Raw genomic sequence first — 24209 nt, 5'->3', positions numbered from 1 at the left:
CTAGAGAGTTCACTCACTCGAATTATCAAACTTGTTAAGGCGCGAAGTCGTCCGAAAGATCCCGCGAATTCAACAGACCGAAAGTTCAGTAATTCACCTAATGACCCGGCTGCCAGATTAACTAGTTTCTTAAATTAAATAGTAGTACCTGGCTCCTTCGGCTCTTGTCTTTTCGGATCTGTCGCCCGGAGGAAGTTTTTTGCTAATATTTGACCTGTACTTGAACACCGTTCGGCTTAAGATCTCAGTTTCCCTGAATATTTCATAAAACGCAATTCTTAGTTTTCTTCCTCTTCCTTCAATTAAGCCTTGTTATATTTCTTCTTAAAGAAGATTGGAATGGAATTTCCAAGCGGGGCTTCAAGGACGAATTATAATTATTCATTTCACCGAACCTTGAAAGAATTCATTGCAGTCGTTTCATAGTTCAGTTCGAGTTAGGTTATCATTTGTAGTCGAACATCGTTTCCAGAATTTTAATCGACCTATTTTTTTCAGATAATCTATGGCTTTTTTGACACTTACTTTCGAAATGTAATCGATTGATTCTGCGAGGAAACCTAAATAGGGAATGTTGAAATATTGTCATGCGGTTTTAGAATAGGGATGTTGCCTCATATAATAAAATCGAATGAATTTAGGTTTTCCACATTAAAAGCCGTTTTTAAAATACTAAAATAGCATTTTCATTATCTTATTCCTCGAATTCAATTCAATAAAATTGATTTAAATTGGTTTAATTCTTACCGACTAGCACGTGACTGCGAACGCCAATCAGGGCAATTTGACGTCATAGCACTGAAACGTTTAGAACATAGACAAACTAATCTTATCTAGAACTAGTCTATCTATATGGTTTAGAACGTCAGATGATATAATCAAACCGAGTTGACTGTCAATATCAGCTGATATCAGTTCAGTTTGACAGACCGTTAGCACGTGGTGACCATAGATAAACTAGTTAGTTTGTCTATGGTCGTGACTCTATTATGCAGTGACGTCACCATAATAGCGTGACGGAATGAAGCGTTTCAGCGGGAATTTTGAAAACTTTTTTTTTTAAGTATTTTTTGTTTGTACGTTCTATATTTTTCCATGAAAAATTATTTTTTCGTGTTAATATAGGGCTTATCTGCAAACTAAAAGCAATTTCAAAATGAAGGCAACATCCTTATTGCGGAAAAACTTTTGCAAACTTTTATCCGATCTCCTGGCTCGTCAAAATGACTGTTATTTTCAAAACTATAATGTTCCACTCACCTATGAATAGTCCGTCATCCGTATGCACCATCGACCTTCGAAGAGGACCTGGAAACTTGAAATTTTCAAGGTTGAAATTTTGACCACTAAATTATCAAAATTGAGATTATGTAAATTTATAAAAATAGCAATTTCAAGCCCTATGTCAAATTTCAACTGATTACATCATCAGAACGATGGAAAATTCAAGAAGAATATTGTGAAATAAAAACTACATTTTGAATATTTTCGTGGCTATTCATTCAATCGAGTATATTTTTTGTGTCCATATATGAAATGATTATTTTGAGCAACGTGAAAAATTTCGTATGGATAGCATAACCAGAACTATAAAAAATTCGGGAAGAATATAAAAACATCTTACATTTTGATGACAACAGATCTGACCGTGTTGAAATTTTGAGTACATATACAGGCTGTTCAACAATCTCTATGACAAACTTTCATAAATGAATGCAGCACTCATTTTGAACATTTGTTTTTTCTATAAACATTGATCTGATTTGCTTTTTGTTCAGTTTCAAGAATTTGAAAAAGCAATTTTCTTGATAGTCAGAATTATGTTTGAACTTAAAACATTATATCAACCTTCATCAACAATATAAATCATTCGAAACGTCCATCTTGGGATTGAACGCAAGATTCATATCGACCAACTAAAAATTCTATTACACGATAGATCAGATTTCATGCCTTATTTGGTTTGCTGCGTCTTGAATTCTATCAAGTAATTGATGATTGAATGGAATTTGAACATGATAGACAAACTGTTTTATATGCAGAAATAAATAAAAATTCAATGAATTTGGATCGGGTGAAATAGGTGACTATGACATGATTCCAACTTGACCTATTCATTTATTCGTATGATTTTCATTTGACCATGCAGGCACTTGTCACCTTCTGTGTGTCATCATCGTGCTGAGACCAAATATGTCCATCAATGTTGAACTATAAATCAACAATTAAGTCATAAAGCATGCGATCCAAGAACTTATAACATGTACTGACACTAACGTTCATGGAATCGTTTTGGTCTGATCCTCAGAGTAATAAATATAGATATGTCATTTTCTGTGACCAAATTTTGTCACCATAATGAACTATCAAATTTGACATGAAGCGCGCGGAAATGAACATATCAGTCATAAAATATTTCTCTCATTTGAAACAGAAAGGTTATCGGGTATGTAGTCAAACTTGAACAATTTTAGCACTTTATTGCTTCAGCCAAGCTTTCGGACAATAACTTGTCCTTCTTCAGGGCTACTGAAAATTACATAAAGTTGTAAAAAACACACAAAAATCAATACAGCAGAACTCACATCAATGTGAGTCTTAAATGTTAAAATTATTTCAATGTCCATATATAATATGTAACCTGTAAGGAATAACTATACTTCTCAATCTTAACAACAGAATTAAACAACTAGTCAAATCTTAAAAGACATGAACGAATAATGTCAAAGGTTAAAAACATGGAAAAAACACAAAGACAAGAGACACAGAGAGGAATGACAACAGAGGACGAGTGATGTCACAAAATGAGGAATCATAAGGCGTTTCATAGTGAGGGAATCATCTGTAATGCATTATCATCTAATTTGTTTCATATTAATCAATTGAACGATGTTGGTATTTTTCCGATGAATACTATAATTTCCAGTTATTGCAACATCGTACAATTAAGTTAGTAAGTTTAAACATCGAATAATTTCTGATTTCTCTTAAGAAATCAGAGAGTAATTTTTAATGTTTAGGCAAATGGTGCAACTGGCCTTTAAGGTCAGATCATATGACATTGACATCTGCCAAAGTTTGTCATATGGCTTGCTGAACACCCTGAATGAAATATCAATTCCAAGTTTCTTGCAAAGTTTCCTATCAATAGTGGCTACACAATTTCAAAAAATCCAAAAAAATATCGAAAGAAATGAGGAAAGCTTTGACGTGTGTGTTCATTCATTCGTATTGCACTTTTGAAAACCACACATATACCTACATAAAGTTGATCTCAAAGGGTCCAATTGGCCAATGAAAAAACGGGCGCTCGAAAAGCTCTCAACTTAAATTCAGTATTCTCCTAATTTTTTTCAACGAAAGACCAAATAATTTCACGTTCTAGTTTTTGGAATGGTATTCCCTGTACCATTCAAGAGTTTTTGAACTTATATCATTTCAAATTTACCAAGAGGAAATCTGTTCATGAAACGTTAACGCAACCAATTTGTGGAATGAAGACTTTCACACCCAAGGGAGAATGAAATGTTTGCCGCCAAATTAGAGCTTTCAGTAGTTCAACACCGGCTCATTCGAATTCAGCCAGCGTATTCTTCCTTTCCCTCGTTATTGGCACATCCAAGGTGAAAGACGGGGAATTATACATTCTCTAGGAGACATCCTACTTGGGCTCTTATTCTAACACGATTATCCAGACTCTCCATGGACTCCATGCCCGAAATTCATCCTAAGTTCATCAGATGTTCATTGCCGGAGGCTCACAGTCCAAATTTTCCAAATAACTCGGGATGAATTTAATAGGGAGAGGTTTCATACCACTATTGTTATAGGCACTGAAGAGCAAACATACAGTACGCGTTAAGTTCGACTGAGTGCCGATGTCTTGGATATTCATATGTATCTGGGTTTTCTCGGTTATGGAAAATTTAATTTTCTTGGGTCTTTGACGTATGTGGTGGAACGTTGGATTTCGAATGATTATTCAGGTGAAGTTGTAAAGAGGAACTTTTCATTGTGTGTAGATCTATAGTTTCAGGATTTAACATGATGGCTCTGTTTGGTATACCTACTGGGTGGAGGAGATTGAGGTATTACATGATAATTGGTATTCTGCTATAATTATTATCAAGTTTATTTGGACGTCGTGTAAAAGGTGTTCCTAATGCTAATATTTTAGGGGGTGACTCTTGCAGCCATTTCAAGAGAAAAACTTCATATCAGGTGTATTTAAATGAAATCTATTATTTTTCCATACATGGCTTCAGTTATCTGTTGTCTCGCAAATCAGGTTCCATTGAATGGAGTTAGAAAGATTAGAATTCAAACTATAAAAACTTTTCTGACAGTATTGTGATTAGTTCAATCAGTTTAATTTGAGCGCGCGTCAAAGATGGACACCAGCACGGAGAAAAAAAGCTTTACTTCACATTTTTCCTTCGATATAGGTGAAAATGCAAGCCACGCGGCTGAAAATATTAATTTTGTTTATGGTTCTGATACTGTAACAGCTTATCACGTGCAATTTTGGTTTCGACGATTCCGTTCCGGTAATTTCGAAGTCACTCACTGAAAGTCCAATTTTCAAAAATGTCGATAAAATTCTGGACATTGTCGTATTTAACCCTCATATTAGGACTGTTTTGATTACCCAAGAACTAAAGATCAAGAAGAAGATCGATGTATTTGTACCACACGAGTTAAACAAAAAACATCATGGACCGAATTCCCTTCTGCGAATCGCTGCTGAATTGCAACAAAATCAACTAATTCTTGAAGTGGTTGGTATCTTGTAATGAAAAGTGGATCACTTACGACAACGTCAAGTGAAAACGGTGATGGTCGAAACGCGGTGAGCCGTCGGAAACTGTAGCCAAGCTTGGATTGACGACCAGGAAGATTTTGCTGTGTGATTGGTGGGATTGGCAGGGAACTATATCCTATAGGCTGCTTCTTTACGGCACAACTGTTAACTCGGTACTGTTCTATCTACAATTGAACCGTTTGAAGGAAGCAGCAGCCCAGAAGCGGCCAGCTTTAGCCAATTGGAGAGAAATTGTGTTCCATCAGTACAACGTCAGAGTGGAAAATCTAACGACGATGATTTATTTTCAAAAATCTCATCCGTTTTTGAATCAATTCGAGATCTTATTTTTATTTATGCCTATTTCCAAAAAATTTTCACATTCATCCTATGGCACTTCAACCAATTTGTTTCCGGAATGAAACGATTTGGATTTTTTAAACGAAAACCATGCACCAGTGAAATGAAATCAGGAATCCAATTTTCTTGAAAAATGAATGAGAATTTCATAAACGGTCTTCTAAGGAAGAAGTGCTTGAGGCCTCTCCGAAAACAGAGATCAATCTTTCTACAGATAAGGTATTGAAAAGCAAGTGGAGCGTTGATGTACAAATATCATCATTAAGATAACTTTGTTAACGAATTGGGTAGAATTTTCGAAAAAAATATATCTTCACTAGTTAGGCCAGTTAGGTTTCATATTTCAATATAAAATAATACGACGTAATGAATTGCATTTTCCAACATGATATCATTAAATTTGTTCGAACAGTTTATACAACCAGAACCACTTTTTAATAATCAGGTGAGTTAGGCACAAAATTTCAATAATTGAAACAAAATATTGATTTTGAAATAGCAATTCAGCTATAGGTCCAGTTAACAGAAATCGGCAAATATTTGTTCGCAACTACTGAACATGTAGAATTTAATAATAATTTCATCATAACTGTTTGGGAACGTACATATTTTCGATTTATCACTGATTATTCATAATATTCAGAACCTATATTAACCTATTCATAAATTTGATTTTCCAGATGACTTGTTATCAATGAAAATTCAAAGCTGCAGTAAAGTATTATTTTTTCAGGAAATCTAATCGGGTTATGTGATTAAGTCCAATTTCGGCCTTTAACGGTTCCGTCGCTACAGCCAATAATTCAAAGATGATAATTTTCAAAACCATGGCTTCCAATTCTTGTCACGTGATCAAGACACAACCTCTGAGAGATCGTCAATCTTTCGATTGCAGTGTGGAAAGTGGTTACACCCTGCTGAAACATTTGTTTCGTATATTTTAACTGAAACACATGAAACTGGTTCATTTAAGCATGATTAATTTTATATTACAATCATAATTCAGATCATTAAACAAAAACGTGTTTAAGATACACTGCTTCCTAAAGAATCTCTAGTCGTTTTTCTGGAACAATAAGGCTATTGTTTTATCTAATAATTAAATCATCAATTTGAAAACGGGCTCCAATGCTGAAAATAATACCACCAATCTATCGTGAAGAAAATGATGTCGTATGCACAATCAGTAAGAACTCCTTACTGTACCGGTTAGACAAAGTTCGATGTTTTAAGACTACACTAAATCAAATGAAAAAGACAAAATCTGATACCCAATTCTCGCTTTTTTTTTCTGAGAAAATGGAAGAATACTATTCATTTTTGGCAACTTTCTTTTGTTTTCGAGTCACAAGCGAAAATTAGAAAAGTGACTATATCGAAAATAAATTATATATCCGCTGAAACTGATAATAGAGCTCTGAAATTATAACATTATAGAGGCACTTTTTTACTTAGAATGCAGTGGCGTACTCGTCTTTTTCGCAAGATTTTCAATTACGAATCTATGAACTAAAGTTATGTATTTTTTAAATGGGAACATTAGATTTCCGAGCTATTTTTTGCAAGCTTAATCTTTACTGATTTCAAAAATATATAACATCGTTTCATTTGCATCATAAAAAATAATAGAAAATGAATTGTTCATCTGAGAGATATATTCCATAAATTTTTATATCTCAAAATAGATTATGAAATAATGTAAAGACCAACATCGACTGTGTCAATCGATATCGCCATTTTTCTAATTTTCGCTGATAGCTCGAAAACAAAAGTGGCCAAAAATGAATACTACTCAAATAAGTTTCTCGGAAGAAGGAAACCAGAATGGCGGATCAGATTTTGTCTATCTCCCCTAATTTAAAAGTTGTAGTTCTAAAACAGCGAAATTTGCACACCCTGTACGTAGATGAAATTGACGAACATGATCGTATCCACTGAATCTCATATAATTCCAAGAATTAAACTGCTAAACATCGACGACCTTTGATTTCTACAAGACACTTGCCATATATCGCCCTCAACTATCAATTCATTGGAAAATCAATTTGGTGACAATTTAATTCCAGAAGTGGTGCTATCAATTGGCCTCTTCCTTCGTGAGAATTAATGCCTCTCGATTAGTTTTTATGGGACTTTGTTGAGTTGTTGGTTTATGCCGACGAACCAGCAACTCTTGAAGCATTTGAAGCAATACCATTGATGCCATACGGCCAGATGGACAATGGCAAATATAAACCGAAAATCATAGTTGAAAAATGAATGACATGGAATTATTCACTAGACCATAATAATAGAAAATTCATTCCAACAATATTTCTGTCTTTTATTATCACAGTTCTGAAGCTCTTAATGAAACACCCATTATCGTATTTCGATCCGACCTGACCTAATGTGTCACCAAAAATGTGGCGCAATTCAAATCTAGTTCAATTTTAGCCATTGAACATTTGCTGATATCATAGAATAATAAACATAGATAGAGGGAGTATACGCAATTTTTACTGATGTGTCCCCAAATGGTTAGATTTCGTTGTCAGATTGTGATATATTTCCAAATCCACAATTTAACTATATCGTTATAAATGTATATTATATTGCATAAAATATATTCATTTCAGTGATTCCCGATTCAATATGCTAATTTGAATATTTGGATTCCGATATTTTTCTAATTGTGGAATTTATAATTAGCAGAATATTTATTATTATTTGTATCTACCTGCTGAAATCCAAGTTTTGGCAACTTTTACTCTCCTAGTGTCATTGGTTGTTTCACGTTCTTTGGCGTGTTTGAAGTTTGTTTTCTGAATTTCTGATATAGTAAGGTATTTAGTCCAATATATTTTGAGTTAATATAAAACGTTGATTCACTATGGGACATAAGAACTGCGTTCTCGCGAATTGAGTGAAATATCTTATCACTGATATGTTTCCATTTCCGCGCACTTCATGTCAAATTTGATAGTTCATGTTGAGGACAAAATTTACTTACTGAAAATGACATAATATGCTCCCTCTATTTATGTTTATTACTCTGAGGCTGATATATAATAATTTTAGTAATTCTATAAGATTAGTTACATGAAACATTGAATTAACATGTAATATGAAGTAAAATTCAGAGGTTATTGCATAAACAAACAAAAAGAAGAGTGAAGAGATGACACCCAATAAAAAAAATAAATACAGATCAATTGGAATGTGATTTTCTCAGTCTACTAAGCAGTCAAAATCAACGCATTCTAACTAATTTACTCTTCCCCTTGTATTTTTCATGAAAAATTGACAGCATTAAACCTCACACAAAACTATTATAACAAAAGAAAACAGAATAGGAAAGCATAAACGAAGCGATGAACTATTTAATTAGCTGGTGAACATTTCCCTCCCAAAAAAGGAGGAAGATTTATGTGAACACCCGACCATCATAGTTACAAGCTTCCCTTCGAGGCGAACGCATTTTTTGTCGATGTGGAAAAACGCATCCAACAAAAACAAGTCTGCTTTCTCCTTGTTTTACAAGCATTTATTACACCCTTTCCGAAGAAAAATGAGATTCACCACCTTTTTCGCAGTTTCTGTTTGGACGTTTATCCTTCTTGTGACTTATAATTGTTTAATTTATGGATGTTCGTGCATAAGAACGTGGAGTTTGGAGTTTTTCCTCGACAACCAACAAGTGTAAAAAGTAAACCTTCTAGATATATTCAAATAGTGGAGAAGAAAGGATGTACAATTTAAATATTTGCTGAATGCATAATACTGCTTAATTAGTTTGTTTCATAGGGAGTTTTTATTAGATTTATTATAGTACTTGGAAAAATTTTATTTCTATTTCTGACTGAATCTGAAAAATAACTGAATAACTTCTGAGAATAGTAGGTGAAGGTTCCATAATGCATGATAATTATAAAAAAATATATATATAGTAATATGTATATATTTCTAATTGATAATAATTTACAACTGTAAATTATACAAAATTCATACAAAAATAGAGCTACTAAAATAAAATCCTAATCTAGAATAAACAAATTCCCAATGGAATGAATCCCTATCTTCTTATCTTAAGAATTGATTGAAATTATAAATACATTTCGACAAAATATAACTTTTGAGCTCTCTCTTGAATTGAGACAAAGAAAGATAATGTTCAAGCAGTATGACATTACTGTCCCATTGGAACTTACTGGTATCACTGGATAATTAATATTCTATGAAACTTCACAACATAGTGATGTGAGTGGTCTTCTTTGAAATACAGTGTTTTCCAGCAGATATTTTGAATGGTTATAATGACAATATTGTATATTATTTTCTGACATCTTGTGAGTCATTTGTGTTGATTAAGTATCATTTGTGAATAGTAAAAGAAAGTCAAGAAGAAATGTGGACAAAACAAACATTATTCATTCAATCGACTGGCTATTCGCTGCTATAGAAACGCTACAAGAGAGGCGTGTATCCATGTTTGAATGCTATAGTTTACTGAACACAAATGACACATGCAATGTCAAAAATTAGACATCGTTGCCATTGAAACCTTGCAAAATGGCCTAGCGAAAGAACAGTTTTTAATTTCATGTCAAAAATTCTTTTTATAGAAAATTCAAGAAGGATATCGAAAAATATAAGGAAAGCACTGACTTGAAGTCAGGAAGATTTAAATATTCTCTGTATTTTGTTATTTCCATTCAAAAACGAAAGTTCAGTAAGTGGTCTTGAAAATATGCGTTGATTGCAAATTAATAATTAATCACCGAAGAAAGTGAGTTCACATTTTTTTTTCGTTGCAAAATGGCGAAGGTGCTGGTGAAGGGAACTACTTGGGATTGCCAAATAATGATTTGATGGATTATTCCCTTCATTATTAGCCGGATTAAATTAAGTTGCAAAATAATATGGTTACCGTAGGGCCTTGTCGATATAATTTCAGCATAATTTATATGCTGTCACAGTTAGTGCGATTAATAATGTTATTTTAATGTGTCATAATTAGTAAATAATTAAAATCATATTCCAGTGAACAATTTTCCACCTCATTCATAAATTTTCATTATCAAAATGATACACTATGACTTCCAATTCCCTTTTATTGTTATACAATATCTCGAATCGTTAAAAAAGCTGCTTACGAAACTAAGAAATATTTTACGTCATATCAGATGTCTAACTGTCTCGGCCATTACAACCTGTAAGGGATTTTCATTTATAATTTCTCATACATATTTTCAGAAATCATAAATTGACAATGGTTTTAGATCTGCAGTATCGAGAATAGGCATAGCTTTGATGATAGCCAAACTTCAGTACGAAGACGGCACCTGCAGAAGAAGAAGTGACCTTATCAAATCATTGGAATGATATTTGTGATGTCATTGTAGTTTTTATGGAATTTGGATATCAAATTTCACAAAGTTGTCAAAAATCACATTTTGACAAGAGCCTACATGGAACATAGCTCAAGTCGCCCAAACTCTGAGGTTTTTAAATATATGACAGAGATCTGGGACCTTCGCATTCACCATTTTGCACTCGTACATTCATATGCCAATTGTACTTTACTAAATTATGTGCTCTCCAAGGCCGTAATTGTTGCAATAATAAACGAGTGCTTAAAAGCTCCTATTTACTCCTCAGTGCTTTGCTCATTTTATCGATTTGGGTGCAATATTCACGTTTTTTTCCATTTCAAAACCTTATCCGAATCTTCCGGTCGAACCTTGTTAGACGCCCATAGAATCCCCTACATCTTTCTCCGGAATAAAAAACCCCCGAACGAAAAATGCTAGAGACGAGATGGAATAAATCCCCCAGGGATCAGGTCGATTAATTCCCACTTCCCTGACTCGCAGAAAGATGTTATATTCAATTATTCCGTCGGCCATATGTCAAGGTGAATACCGCGGACTCTGAACGTGATCCGGATTTAATTGAATCCGATTCCGGACTCGTGTGCGATGTTGAAAATGATGAGAGATAGGGGAATTCGCCGGAGGCACGGGGGTACGTCCGAAGTGGATGTTATTTAAGGGTTGGTGGTAGAATGGGGATATACGGAGGGCACACGCGGGGCCGTTATCATAATGGAGGACAGCTCCGAAATTGGGATTAAATTCGGTACGTTACAGGTTGTAGGGACTTCTTTCCACATTTTCACATCGTCAGCGGAAGGCTGCTCGTGGACCGAAGCGAAACATGGTAATGTATGGACACCCTTAGGTTGTGGAAAATTCGGGAGTAATTTGTTATGAAATTTTTGCTGTTTGTGTGGGATTTCATTCGTGGGTCCAATATGGGATTATTATGAACATTTTGAGCAACTCTCCACCTTGTGTGTTGTTGGTTTCAAACTTTTCAAGAGTAGTGTTTTTTTGTACTGAAAATTCTCAATAGTCGATAATATAAATTTTGTTACGCAGCCTAACATGATTTGGTTTATTTCTAAATTGTCAATTGAAGCTCGAAAACAGTTTACAATGTGAATTATTCATGAAAATTTTTTCGTATTTCAAAAAGGTCAATGTTTTTCTTAGGTTAATGATTAAGCTATTGCGAAATTATGAAAAAAGGATCTTGATAAAACATTCAACAATCAGAGTCTAACGAGACAATAGCTCAAATTACGCTACTGCTAACGTGTCCCGTCAGACAAGAGGCGACGAATGTTGGAATCAAAACAAATGCATCAGTTACAAAGAGATTTTCGTTTCTCTTATTAATGTTCTTTCCACATTTTCACATTGTCAGTGGAAGGATGCCCATGGACCGAAGCAAAACATGGAAAAGTATGGACACCCTTAGGTTGTGGAAAATTCGTAAGTAATTTGTAATGTCCATGATTAATCGACATTTTTGACAATTGGCCTTACACGCGATGTATGTACATCTTTGACATCGAAATTACCGGAACAGAATCGACGAAACCAAAATTTCGCTTAAAAGGTGATAAACACTTTTTACATTTTCAGCCGCGTGGTTTGTATTTTTGCCTTCATCGAAGAGGAAGTGTGAAATATAGCGTATGTTGTCTTTTCTAGTATCCATCTCTGAATGCGCTCAAATGTAACTGAATCAACTAATCACAAAAATGTCAGAAAACTTTTTGTAGTACGAAATCTCATCGTTCTCACCCTATCGGACGCGTGATACAGATAACTATTGGAAAACTGATGGATTCATGAAATTACGAAAAAAGCTCTATTGGAAGAATCATACTTTTCAAATTCAATCAAAATTCAATGAATCATCTAACCTTCTACCATATGGGAGAGCTAGGAATGATGTGCAAAACATGTTGCATAGAACTACCGTTCCTCTGCATCAAAAAGTAGAAATTGATTCTTGAAACGTTTTGGATCTTTCAGGCTTTTCCATATAGAAGAAAATGAAAGAGCCCTCTGGAAAGCTTACTTCACATCAGTCCTTTTTTTCATTTTTTTTTGGATATATTTCTTCAATTTTCCCGTTTAATAATTCTGATGATGCGGTCCAACCGAAATTTCTGAAGTACCTTATTATTTAATATTTACTTGCAATTTGAACTAGGTCCCATCTCTCGTTGAGAAATTATTATATCTTTTTTTTTTCACAATTCTGCTTGAGTTTACTATGGTTCTGATAACGCTATCTATACAAAATTCTACACGAAGCTTTCACGAAAATTTTGGGTAATTCTTTTCCAATATTTCAATTAAACTTTCTATGATGCTGATGATGAGTGTAGCTCGAAATTGTGCATGTAGCTCAAAATAATTATTCAATATGAAATGTACGTTACCCTTGTAGAACCTTATTTTCCCATTTTCACATCGTCAGCGGAAGGCTGCTCATGGACCGAAGCAAAACATGGAAATGAAAACTCGAATGAAACCCCTTGGGTTGTGGAAAATTACTCGCGGGTAATTTGTTGTGAAATATTTTCTGTTTGTGTGAGATTTCATTTGAGGGTCCATTATGAGATTATCATGGTTATTATAAAATGAGAAACTCGAAAATTTTCGAATTATTTTTGAATATTGAGAAAGTTGGAAATATTTATGTATACGTTTGAACCTGAATATTATCTGAGTTTGAAAAGTGGAACAACTTCTATCTTGAAATTATTGCGCAAAACAAATATCCATTAGAAAATTAAAGAAAAATAAAGATTTGATAGACTAGATTTTTACTCATCACTCTCAGATAACAAAAGGTATATGAAATAACTTTCAAGGGGTTTATTCCTTCCAAATTGAATCCAGAATCATGATAGCAACAAATGTTGGAGAATCAATTTCAGTGAAAATCTCGAATTTTTTTCAACAAGTCACGATATCAACAAGAAATCAAGAAATTTTGCAATTCAATCAGAGTTCATATGATGGGAATATCATATGTCTGATATTTTTTTTTAATTTTCTATGGTTCTGATAGAGTTATCAGGTCGAAATTCAGCACGGAACTCGAAATTAGTAGTTCATACAACCAGAAAAATATAAGCTCCATCGGTTTTGATGTCAGTTATAATATCACATGAGCATAGACAATATTCGATTATACACCGAAACGTTGTTCGCGAAACATCACGAGAGCGTAGCTCGAGTGATATCTCGCGAACTACGTCGAGTGAAGACGTTCTTATAATCGAAATATATTGTCTTTGTCTGAATCGTTACGATTATATGAAGAATAATTTCAATAACTATAACCAGAGCACTGCATTTTGTTAATTAAATGACATGTTACTGAGCTTGACTTCTATCTTTTTGGCGAACGTACAAGAATGCTACTATGGAAATGATCCCAATATGCCAAGAGGCAAAACACCAAAACGATTATATCCACGACGTCACTATGAGAAATTCACAGATTATATTGGTTCATCAGAACATCAGTTATATAATCACGGAAAAAATGGATCACTTACGATATTTTTCTTAGATTTCAATGTTTTTTATTATTCGATCGAAATAAAATCCAAGAATCCCAATTTTCAGTTAATAATTCTCCATCTTAGTGAAAATTTTCTTTTCTATCAAACATGTAATTTCTGCAATTTATTGGATCACAAATGGTAGGAAGACTTTATTTTCGGAACTCTCAGTAGAATTTAGCTCATTATCGTACTCAACCACGGCATTCGAGTTCTGAACCTATCCTTAAAATTCCAAGTTCCTTCGGTAGATATTATGTTTTCCGTCGACTGGACAGAATCGAATATATTGACGGATTCATCATCAATGAGTCAAACCTTGTCGTTTGAAATCATTTCCTGCTGAAAATTCCAGAAATACCAATATTGTGAGCGATCTATCAGGAGGAAAAGCGCTCAATGATGCTGAAAAACTTTCGCATCGACCTAGCCTCCTTTCATATATGAAAGCAGCAGTTGATGTTTAAAACGTTTTGCATCGATTTAGCCTCTTTTGAAAGCAAAACCCGAAGTTAAGAACGTTTTGAATCGATCTGGCCTAGCTCGTTTTCTGAAAGCCGGAATCGAGTCGAATTGTTCATTTTTCCTAATCCATCCATTCAGACATTGAATAGATGGATTATTTCAAGAATTCATTCCCCAATATAGCTGCAATAATTGAACATTCCGAGGATTTACAGAAATACCACACCGCTAAAGTTTTCATATACTTTATAGCTGCATCGCATTCTAAACACGCGTCAGTCCCTTATGAAGAATGGATGATGAAAAACACGAGGAAAAAGCCCTGGATTATCCTTAACTCATCGTATGAAGAATTAGCCAGAATTTACAGGGGAGATCAGAGAGTTCACTAAATTTCCCATTTCCTTCCCAATCCATTCTTTCCCTTTCAGCTTCATGTGGCTTTTGGAGCTTTATCTGTACACTTTGGAGTAGGCACCATTTTTCCTCATTTCTGTTTTTTTCATCTCGTATTCATTGATGTGGATGTAAAATATCATGGAAATGTCTAGTTGAATGGAGTTCATGTATTAGGAAGAGCATTGAGTCTCCGAACTTGCAAAAATCAGGGTATCTATCGGCAGCATACCTCTATCAAATTAAAATATAAAATATAGTGCTTATTTGTTAGAATACGTCATCAATAATGAATCGTTTCATTTTGAACACCCAGTAGAGTTCTCAATGATTATCTTATGATTCTCACTCTGAAATGCTCATTCAAATGAGTTCATTCAGTTCGAAACCAATGGATTTATCGGAAGACTCTTCAATTAATGTAGTCCTGGTTAATCGATCGTCTAGAGGTATGATTCGATTACCTGGCCTTTCGTCTTTTTCTCCGCGACTTTGTCGGTTTTGTAATAATTGAACTCTTTTGAATTATTCACATCTATTTACAAAGCCACACTTATACAGTACAAACTCAGTATTGAGAAGATCTGAATTACGTCTTAATTACAAGTTTCTCACTACGGTACTGAATTTCGTCTTTAACTCGTTTGTTGATTACTCGAAACGTCTTGGATTATCACGTCTTCGTCGTACTTCAAGTTTTCGGTCGTCTCGTCTTTAACTTGTTTGCGACTCGTCTTAATCTAGTCCGCGAAACGTCTTTTCGTCTTAGGTCTTAAGTTGACCTCCCGAACTTGACTCGTCTTCGGCATAAGGTAAACTGTACCCGTCTTCGGCCTAATTTGAACTGTACCCGTCTTCGGCTTAATTTGAACTGTGTCTCTCCCGATTGGAACTACCCTGTCTCGAATATTGACCTCCCTTCTTTTCGTCTTGGCCACACCCTAGTCCAATAAGAGCTTTGCTGTACCGCCCACAAAGATCTTCGCGGATTCCTGGAAATCGAATATTTTAGAAGGACTAGAACCTGATAAACAGATGTAACACATCTGGTACAACCGTCTTGTTCTCGAACTTTCCCAACCCCGGTAAGTCTCTTAAGATTTACAACCGACATGACACATCTTCGACACCCCGAAGAATAACACATCCTTTTTACCTTATGTACAATTACAATTCGTTTCCTGTAAATCCATTGAAACTGTTATGCCCTCGACACTAAAAGAAACTAATAGGTCTCCAAGCATCCGGTTGACGATCGCCATCATTTACAGGGAACAATAATTGGATCCTACATTAATGAAAGTTATAAATATCTCGAAAACGGTAAGTTTTAAGCATGTAAATCATCGTACAAACTTAGGTTCATTTTATTCATGCAATGCAATAGGAAACAGAGTATTCCATGAGAAGAAAAAACCATATGTTCAGTCATTCACACCTTTTTTCGGTCAAAATGTGTATTTCCAAACAATTCGAAAAGGTAGATTCAATAGAGCCTAATGATACTGTGTTGAAAATAATTCGAAAATTTCAACGCGTAACCATAATAGAACGTCGCGTTAATGATGGAACACTCTGTAAAATTTTGATTCATTGATTGCATAAATCGTTTCTTTTTCCATGGAAAAAAAAGTCCTGAAAATTGGCCAAATCAATTTTTCGCCCATAAAGATACATTCTTCAGCACCTTTGGGTGTATCGAATCATTCAATTACGTTCGATAATCATCGTGAATTATAGTCATAGCGCTATTTTCGTGCGTTTACAAATCGACGAAATACACCCATTACGTTCTATAAAATCTTGAGCTCAAATTGCCAGGGACTCGACCTTCACCTTGACCAAGTGAAATTCAGATATGAAAATTTTAGATCTTCTAGTTCCCACGGAAAAGTGGAACACTACCTGTTTGTGAATTAATGCCTTTAAAGCTTTCGATGCGATATTACAGTCACGCTATACTCTAGATTATTATGCTTCCTTCAAGGTATCCATAGCTAGGACATGTGTCACGAATTATAATCGATAGCGAGTTAGCTGCTCCATTTCGGTGAATCAGAACACATATTTGTTTTTCTGTACGTATAAGAGCACGAAAAATAAAAATGACTAATAACTTAACTAGTAACTTAATGGATGTTGATGTTGATTATCTGCGGTGTAAAAGAATTTCGATTCCTTGAAGATTATCTTAATGATTTTAATAAACGTACAATATTGTTTGTCGTAACTAGCCTTGAAAAAGAAACGAACTGTTTCGAAACGTCGGCGTTGTTACAAATTAAACAATAGAATAAAATTGTGTCCAATATTCCCAATATTTTCTTATTTATTAAATAACAATGGATGATAACCAAGTAATAAAAATGACTAATTTTAGCAAAAAAAAAACTAGTGAAAATACTTCTGTTATAGAGGGTTCCTTAATCCGATAAACAAGGGGCAAATGTTTTTTTTTCGAAATACATTGTTTTGAAGTTTGATTTTATTATAGTCTTTTTTCTTTATAGTACCTTTCTTCCACAAGATATAAAACTTGAATTTGTCATAGATATTTCACTTCTAATTTCTCTTTAATATTTATTTTCGGTTATTTTTGATCTCTCCAATTATCTCGATGACTGGAACTCCCACTAATAAGTGCAACCATTTCGAGCAATGGAAGTGGCCAAATCGACACGAAAGTAGCACACTGGAATTCAATCGGAAGAAATGTTGAGACAATAAATTCCCTATTCCCTTATAAATTTCTGGGAATTTGGTGAGAAATATTCTGGCATAATTCCAGTGACTTTGAATATATCTTACATAATGGACTAAACCGAGTGAATATACTCATTTTATCAATTCACCCACGGACCGCACTGGTTTATGTGAATTATGAGAAAGTTAATTAAAAAGGGCTAGATGTGCGTAGCTGCAGCCAATCAAAGCAACCGAATCGGCACCTGGTAGGAACTTGGAATATTTTAGCCATATTTTATTGATGAAATAATTCAACAATTTCTGAAAGAAGTTGGAGAGTGTATCTTTTTATGATTGAATGGCACAATTGACAGAGAATGTCAAAAAATAATACCCAGTGTTGCTATCAGAACCATTTCGAATTCAAAAATTTCTATTGGAAAACCCTTCATTAAAAAAATATTTTTTACATAAAGTGCAAATTTCTATCGAGCAATGAACATACAGATTTCGAGCGGTGTTGATATCGATATTTTCGAAACAAAGAAAAAGAAGGAATTTCATCGATATGCGTTCATGGTTGGAAATACTGCTCAAACGAAACCTTCGTTTTGTGTTATAAGTCTGCTGCTTCTAACTCAGCCTATAAATGTTGATGCTTGAGTTGAAATGTATTTGTACAAACAACGATCAAACTGATTGAAACACGAAATTTAGGAGCAACTCGAGATGAAATGGAACAAAGGTTTATTTATTTCACTTCAGTCGTTATAGTTTTGAGAATTCTCTTTCATGTTCGTTTGGTTCTTTTTTCGATCAATGAAATGGGAATGTATATGTTGTAGGGTTTCTTTCCAATTCCCTGAATTTGAGCATGAAAAGTTCCATATCAAATAACACAGTTCGATGTTCAGTTTCATAAAGCTAGAGAATAATTTTTTTATAATCGGTATGTTTCTTAGAATAAAGAATATTAAGAAAAAATGTATTCCGCTGAAATTTGATACAGGGTGTGCCAGGCTAGCTCCCACATTTCAGTAAGTCTCCGAAGGAAAACAGATTGTCTCAAAGGGGAAAATTTTTCACGTTGAGAGGAGTGGATAATGTATTTCCAGTCATCTTGCTCTGATTGAAAGACTAGTGTTGTCTGCTTTTGATGAATTTTCTTGAAAAAGTCCGATCTGTAATTGCCACACAAAACTTTCTTCCTTGGCTACTGATAACCTCGAGTGTTTTCCAGTTGGGTGTGGCAACAACATTCTTTCAACTCAACTCGTGCCTGTAGGAGTAGGTTCGAACCCGCACTCCTACTGGGTTGAAAAAAACCGATTCTGCTAAGTCTCTACCATTCAGAGTGGTACAGAATTACAGAGCCATGTTGATGCACAAGCAGTAATGTCTGCATTGGCATTAACCGTACGAAATATTAAAACAAAGTCGGCTTGATAATATTTTTAAAAATTGGGTAGGGCACTTCAAGAATTCAGGAGCTTTGAAGTGCACCAAATGTACCCTCCAAATCCACAATTAAGATTCTGATTATGCTATCAACACTCAAATTGAATGAGGCTTTTGCAATTGTTTTGTTTTTTCGTCATGCAGAATTTTTACTCGGTAAGATATGGTCACTGAAATATCAGTTTTTTTCGATATTATCCTTTGAATTGTATGGTTCTGACAGTGCTAAAAATGAAATATTCTACTCGAATAGGATCATGGTTATTTTTCATGTAAGTTCATATCAATTCTCAAGTCAAAAAGATTCGTTATTACGGAAATAAGATAAGGTATACTTTTCCTAATATTCTTCTTGAATTTTCCCTGGTTCTGATCGAGGGATCAATTTTGATATTCTGCACCAAGCTCGAAATCGTGATTTGATATCTATATACAACTTCTTCGGTTGGGTGTTCACCGGAAAAATGGGTATTATTTTTCAATATCCTTTTCTAATTCTGTAAAGTTGTGGTTATGCCATCAATATGAAATTTTGCTGGATGCTTCAAATTGTTATTGTACATATAAAAGTTTTCATTCTGAACGAATATGCAGCTCTCAAATCAACGGAATTTTGAATTGTTATAGTTACGGAACCCTTACTCAGATTTCGTCCAACCGCTGCATTCATGATTAAAACTTTTCTCGTTTGTTTCAAGCACTATGAAATATATCATTCAATAATACCCCCAAATAATTGTGATAGGTCGAATTGAAAGGAAGAGCCCACTTGATAACAACAGCTCAATCAATAAGTTCCAGGCTCAGCGCATAAATAGCATTGCCTGTGCCATACCACTCCTTTCTTCCATAAGGGAACATTGAGTTAAGTCTGGATCGATATTGATGCTTGAATGACGCTATATCTATTATCCGATCTATATCTATTGGTGTTATGAAAAAGGTTGAGAATGAGTTTGGCGTATCGATAAAACACTGTTTTTATGAAAAAAAATACTCGACAACAACGGTTAGAGGTGCACTAGGGAAATAAATTGCCTCTGAGGAAGTGATTGCTGAGGTTGAAGCCTATTCAGAAAGCAAAAACGAATTTCTTCACAGAAAAGGTATCAAAACGTTAGAGCAGCGTTGGAGTACGTACATAACTCTGGAAGGTGAAGGTTGGCTAATAAAATCGAACTATAAGACTATAACTACTGGTTAGGCTTGGAAGTTATAGAGTGAAGTTATTCTAGAACATACTCTGCGTGATATTAGGTGTAGTAAAAACAAATTCATCATGCTTCCAATAGATGGCTTTAGTTATCTGTATCTCGCCTTGTATGAGTCCGATCGAGTTCTACTAGATGGCATTTGAAAGTTGAGATTTTGTACTACAAAAACTTCTGTGATAGTTCTGTGATTATAATTGACTCAGTAATGTGAGCACGCGTCAAAGATGGATATTAGCGAAGAGAAAATATGCAATATTTTACAGTTTTTTTCGATAAAGGCTAAGAAGCAAGCCAAGTGGCTGAAAATGTAAATAGTGTTTATGCTACTGATACTATAATACCCAATCATGCGCAATTTTGGTTTCGTCGATTACGTTCTGGTTATTTCGACTTCAAAGATGCACCACGCACTGAAAAGCCAATTGCCGAAAATTTCGATACAATCATGGACTTTGTCGAGTCCTACCACCAAAAGATTGGACAAAATTTCGTTCGGAACCATTTGCTTAGGGCTGATCTCAAGAAATAGCTCGATGTATGGGTACAACACGAGTTAACCTATAAATACCTCATGGTCCTGAGAATCACTGCTATATAGCAACAAAATCGACCTATTTCTGAAGCGGTTAGTGACTTGTGATGTAAATTGGATTACTTACGACAACGTCAAGCGAAAACGGTGGTGGTCGAAAAACGTGAACGCTGGCCAAGCTAGGATTGAGAGCCAGGAAGGCTTCGCTGTATATTTGATGGGATTAGCAGGGAATTATCAACTTTGAGCTGTTTCTCTACGGCACAAATATTAACTCGATTGTTACTCGCCAGAAGCTCGAGGAGTTTCGTAGGGAGGTTCTTTAGCACACACCTTATAGTCCGAACATGGCAACAAGTGATTACCATATATTCATGGCAATAGCGAATAATTTTGTTCGAAAAATTGTGTTGTCAAAAATTAGCTTCAACAGAGGCTTGTGAAAATCGACTGTCTCTATTTGCCAATAGCTACGAGGGTTTCTATAAGTGCGGCATAATGATATTACCTTCGAAATGGCAACATGTTATCTAACAAAACGGCGTGTATTGGACCTAAAGCTTATCATTCTAACTGTGGTAGTTAAAGCCTCGTTCATCTTGCAAAAATAATCTATTTTTACCCATTACATTTTAGATCTCCACCACCCATCTTCTAATCGTTATCCAACCTACCCACAAAACTGCAGATCCCATGGCAACCGTCAAAGATAACCCCGTAAACCTTAAGATAATACCTATCATTTTTTCGGCCGAAATATCTCCCGTAATGATTCCTTACAGGGGAAAATTAATGGCAGATACCGAAAATAATATATAGCCACTCAAATTCCAACGGGCCCGGAGGCCTACTTCCATTTTCCGCTGAGATCATTATTTGATATACATCATGCCTAGGCAGCAGCGAGGCTGAGCTACAAATAATTAATCGCTCATAGTTCAGGGGATAACCTTCCGGGTTCTCCAATCTGAACCCCTTCATCTCCACCAGTCAGCTCTTTTCGGGGGCTTAGCGAAATTCGAGATTTGAAATTGTTTATATCGGAACATTCCCGAAGCACCGAATTTTGCATTCATTACCGAGCCGACTGTGATGAATAATGCTGAGGAATTTCGACGTCTTGTTGATGAGGGGTGGGGGCAGGAGGTGTTCAAAAGAAATTCGTATTCCTTTTGTTCGTCTTCGGGGGGAGACGTGTAATGAATCTTCTCTTGTTGAGATTGGATTTTTTTTTCGAGGGATATTTGTTTCGAATGAGATTAGACTGGTATCACTGCTAGCGACTCTTGGACTGTCTGTTCTAACACAATCAGTGCTGGCAATTCGGGATCATTTGTCAATGTAGTCTGTTTCGGATTCGTTTGATGTGAGATGTTGTGACGCTTTTTTGTTGGATTACTTAATTTTGGTCTAGAGAAAATCGTTCAGCTTCGAATTAAACGATTTGTTATTATTATTTGATTGCATGCGTCCTCGAGCGTCTTTCATTTCGATGACCATTCGTAATTTAAATTTCCTTATAGCATCAAAATTATAGATCCGCATTTGATGAAAATGCAATTTCAAATTTATACGATATTGAGATATGGGAATTATCCATTTTAAACTTTTGTGTTCATAAAGAATAAACATAATACAATAAATAGGAAATAAAAGAATCATTTCATTTATACATACATCCAATCTATAGGGTGTTTCAATTTTAGAAGCTACCACCCTAAATATCTCAGCCCTCATGCAAAAAAAAATCACAAATCAATTTGTATCGTTGGTTGCATTATGTGATACTAATGAGCTATAAAAACGGCAAAACTAGTCTATCGCTACTCACCTTAGATGACAGCAAATTTTCCCTTAGATTTTTGCAAGTTCGATATTCTTATTTGTCTTCAGTTGCCTTTCGTTGCATTTTTCTTCATTTTTTTTTAACATATTAATTCAACTACATAGGCAAACAACATTGCTTTCCCGGTTTTTTCTGGAATTCGAGGCTTTATACTAAAGAACAGGTTATACATTTTCGATTCAAAGTATTGTCCATCGCTGGCCACTATTTTCTCCTATCTTTTGGGCAGCGTACGAATCCTGTTTTGAAAATTCTTTTGAAGCAATCTTTGTCTAGAAAATACGGCGGGTAGGGTATGACTCTCCATTTCAACGTTTCCAAGTATATCCTGAGCATTTTCGCAACAAGAGGTCGAGCATTGTCATTTTGTAAAATCACTTCATCATGTCTCTTGTTGTATTGCGGCCGTTTGTCTTTCAATGCTCGGTTCAAAGGCATTAATTGCGTTCCATAACGACCGCCTATGATTGTTTCAGTCGGTTTTAACAACTCATAATACACTACTCCGAGCTGGTCCCACCAAATACTGAGCATGATATTGAAACCTTGAATATACGGTTTGGAAGTCTACGTGGAAGCATTGCCGGAATATCCCCATGATTTTCTGCGCTTGGGATTATCGTAATGAACCCATTTATCGTCTCCAGTCACAATGCGATGCAGAAATCCCTTCCGTCTTTGCATTGCAAGCAGGTGTTCACAAGCAAACAAACGCGGTTCAACATCTCTCGGCTTCAACTCGTTTACACCCAATTTCCTTGTTTCTGAATCATTAATTCTCATGATTTTCAGACGTTTCGAGATGGCTTGTTGCATCACTTCCAATCATCCTGCCAATTCTTGTTGCGTTTGACAAGAGTTTTGATCAAGTAATGCCTTCAATTCTGCATCTTCGAAAACCTTCTCTCTTTCTCTCGGCACGTTCTTTCACTAATAGCGGTCTCACCATAGGTATTTGAGAATATTTGATGAGCCTCAGCTGACATGTTTAATCGAGAATAACTTTATGAAGGCAGACACAAATCGACTGATAATTCGATGGCGTTATGTTTACAAATATCTAAGCTTATTGTATGACATCTACGATCTATTTATTTCTACTACCACTTACCGCTACAGCTATCTATTACAAAACAGCAGAAGCAAAGTTGTACACCTATAGCTATCTGCGTGGTCGAAGTTAACCACAGGAAAACCCTGCTCTCATCGGAGGAGACACAGTTGTTCTGTGATGCCAGGTCGCATTGGCACATATAGTCTCAACGATACTGCTGGATTTCAATCAAATGCTCTCTTTTTTAGATATCGCATTATGCGATACTGATGAGCTATAAAAACAGCGGAACAAGTCTATCGCTACTCCTCTTAGATTACAGTTTTCCCCTAGATTTATGCAAGTCCGATATTGTTATTTGTCTAGAGTTAATTTCTGTTATAGAGATATTCTTTATTTTTTCAAACAGTGATATCCATTCAACTATTTTTGACCGAGAATTCAAAAATTCTCTTCTGGCATGCCTGATTTTTTATTTATATTC

At 35.0% G+C, this 24209-nt stretch overlaps 1 protein-coding gene across 2 annotated transcripts in view; it reads right to left on the bottom strand.

Moving 5' to 3' along the window:
• LOC123681329 (5-hydroxytryptamine receptor-like) overlaps nucleotides 1-24209 on the bottom strand; it is a 303761-nt gene that overhangs the window by 202903 nt on the left and 76649 nt on the right. The window contains exon 3 of one of the 2 annotated variants that reach the window (XM_045619668.1): nucleotides 1261-1315. The exons of the other annotated variant lie outside the window; for it this stretch is intronic. Within the exon in view, the coding sequence (XP_045475624.1) occupies nucleotides 1261-1291 (31 nt within the window). The 5' untranslated portion in view covers nucleotides 1292-1315. The remainder of the gene's footprint in view (nucleotides 1-1260; nucleotides 1316-24209) is intronic. 2 annotated transcript variants of the gene reach the window in all.

This window comes from Harmonia axyridis, chromosome 5 (genome assembly GCF_914767665.1).
Source record: "Harmonia axyridis chromosome 5, icHarAxyr1.1, whole genome shotgun sequence".
NCBI classification, from domain to species: Eukaryota; Metazoa; Arthropoda; class Insecta; order Coleoptera; family Coccinellidae; genus Harmonia; species Harmonia axyridis.
The sequence above is the reverse complement of the archived record's forward strand: the minus strand, read 5'-3'. Positions and strand labels throughout refer to the sequence as shown.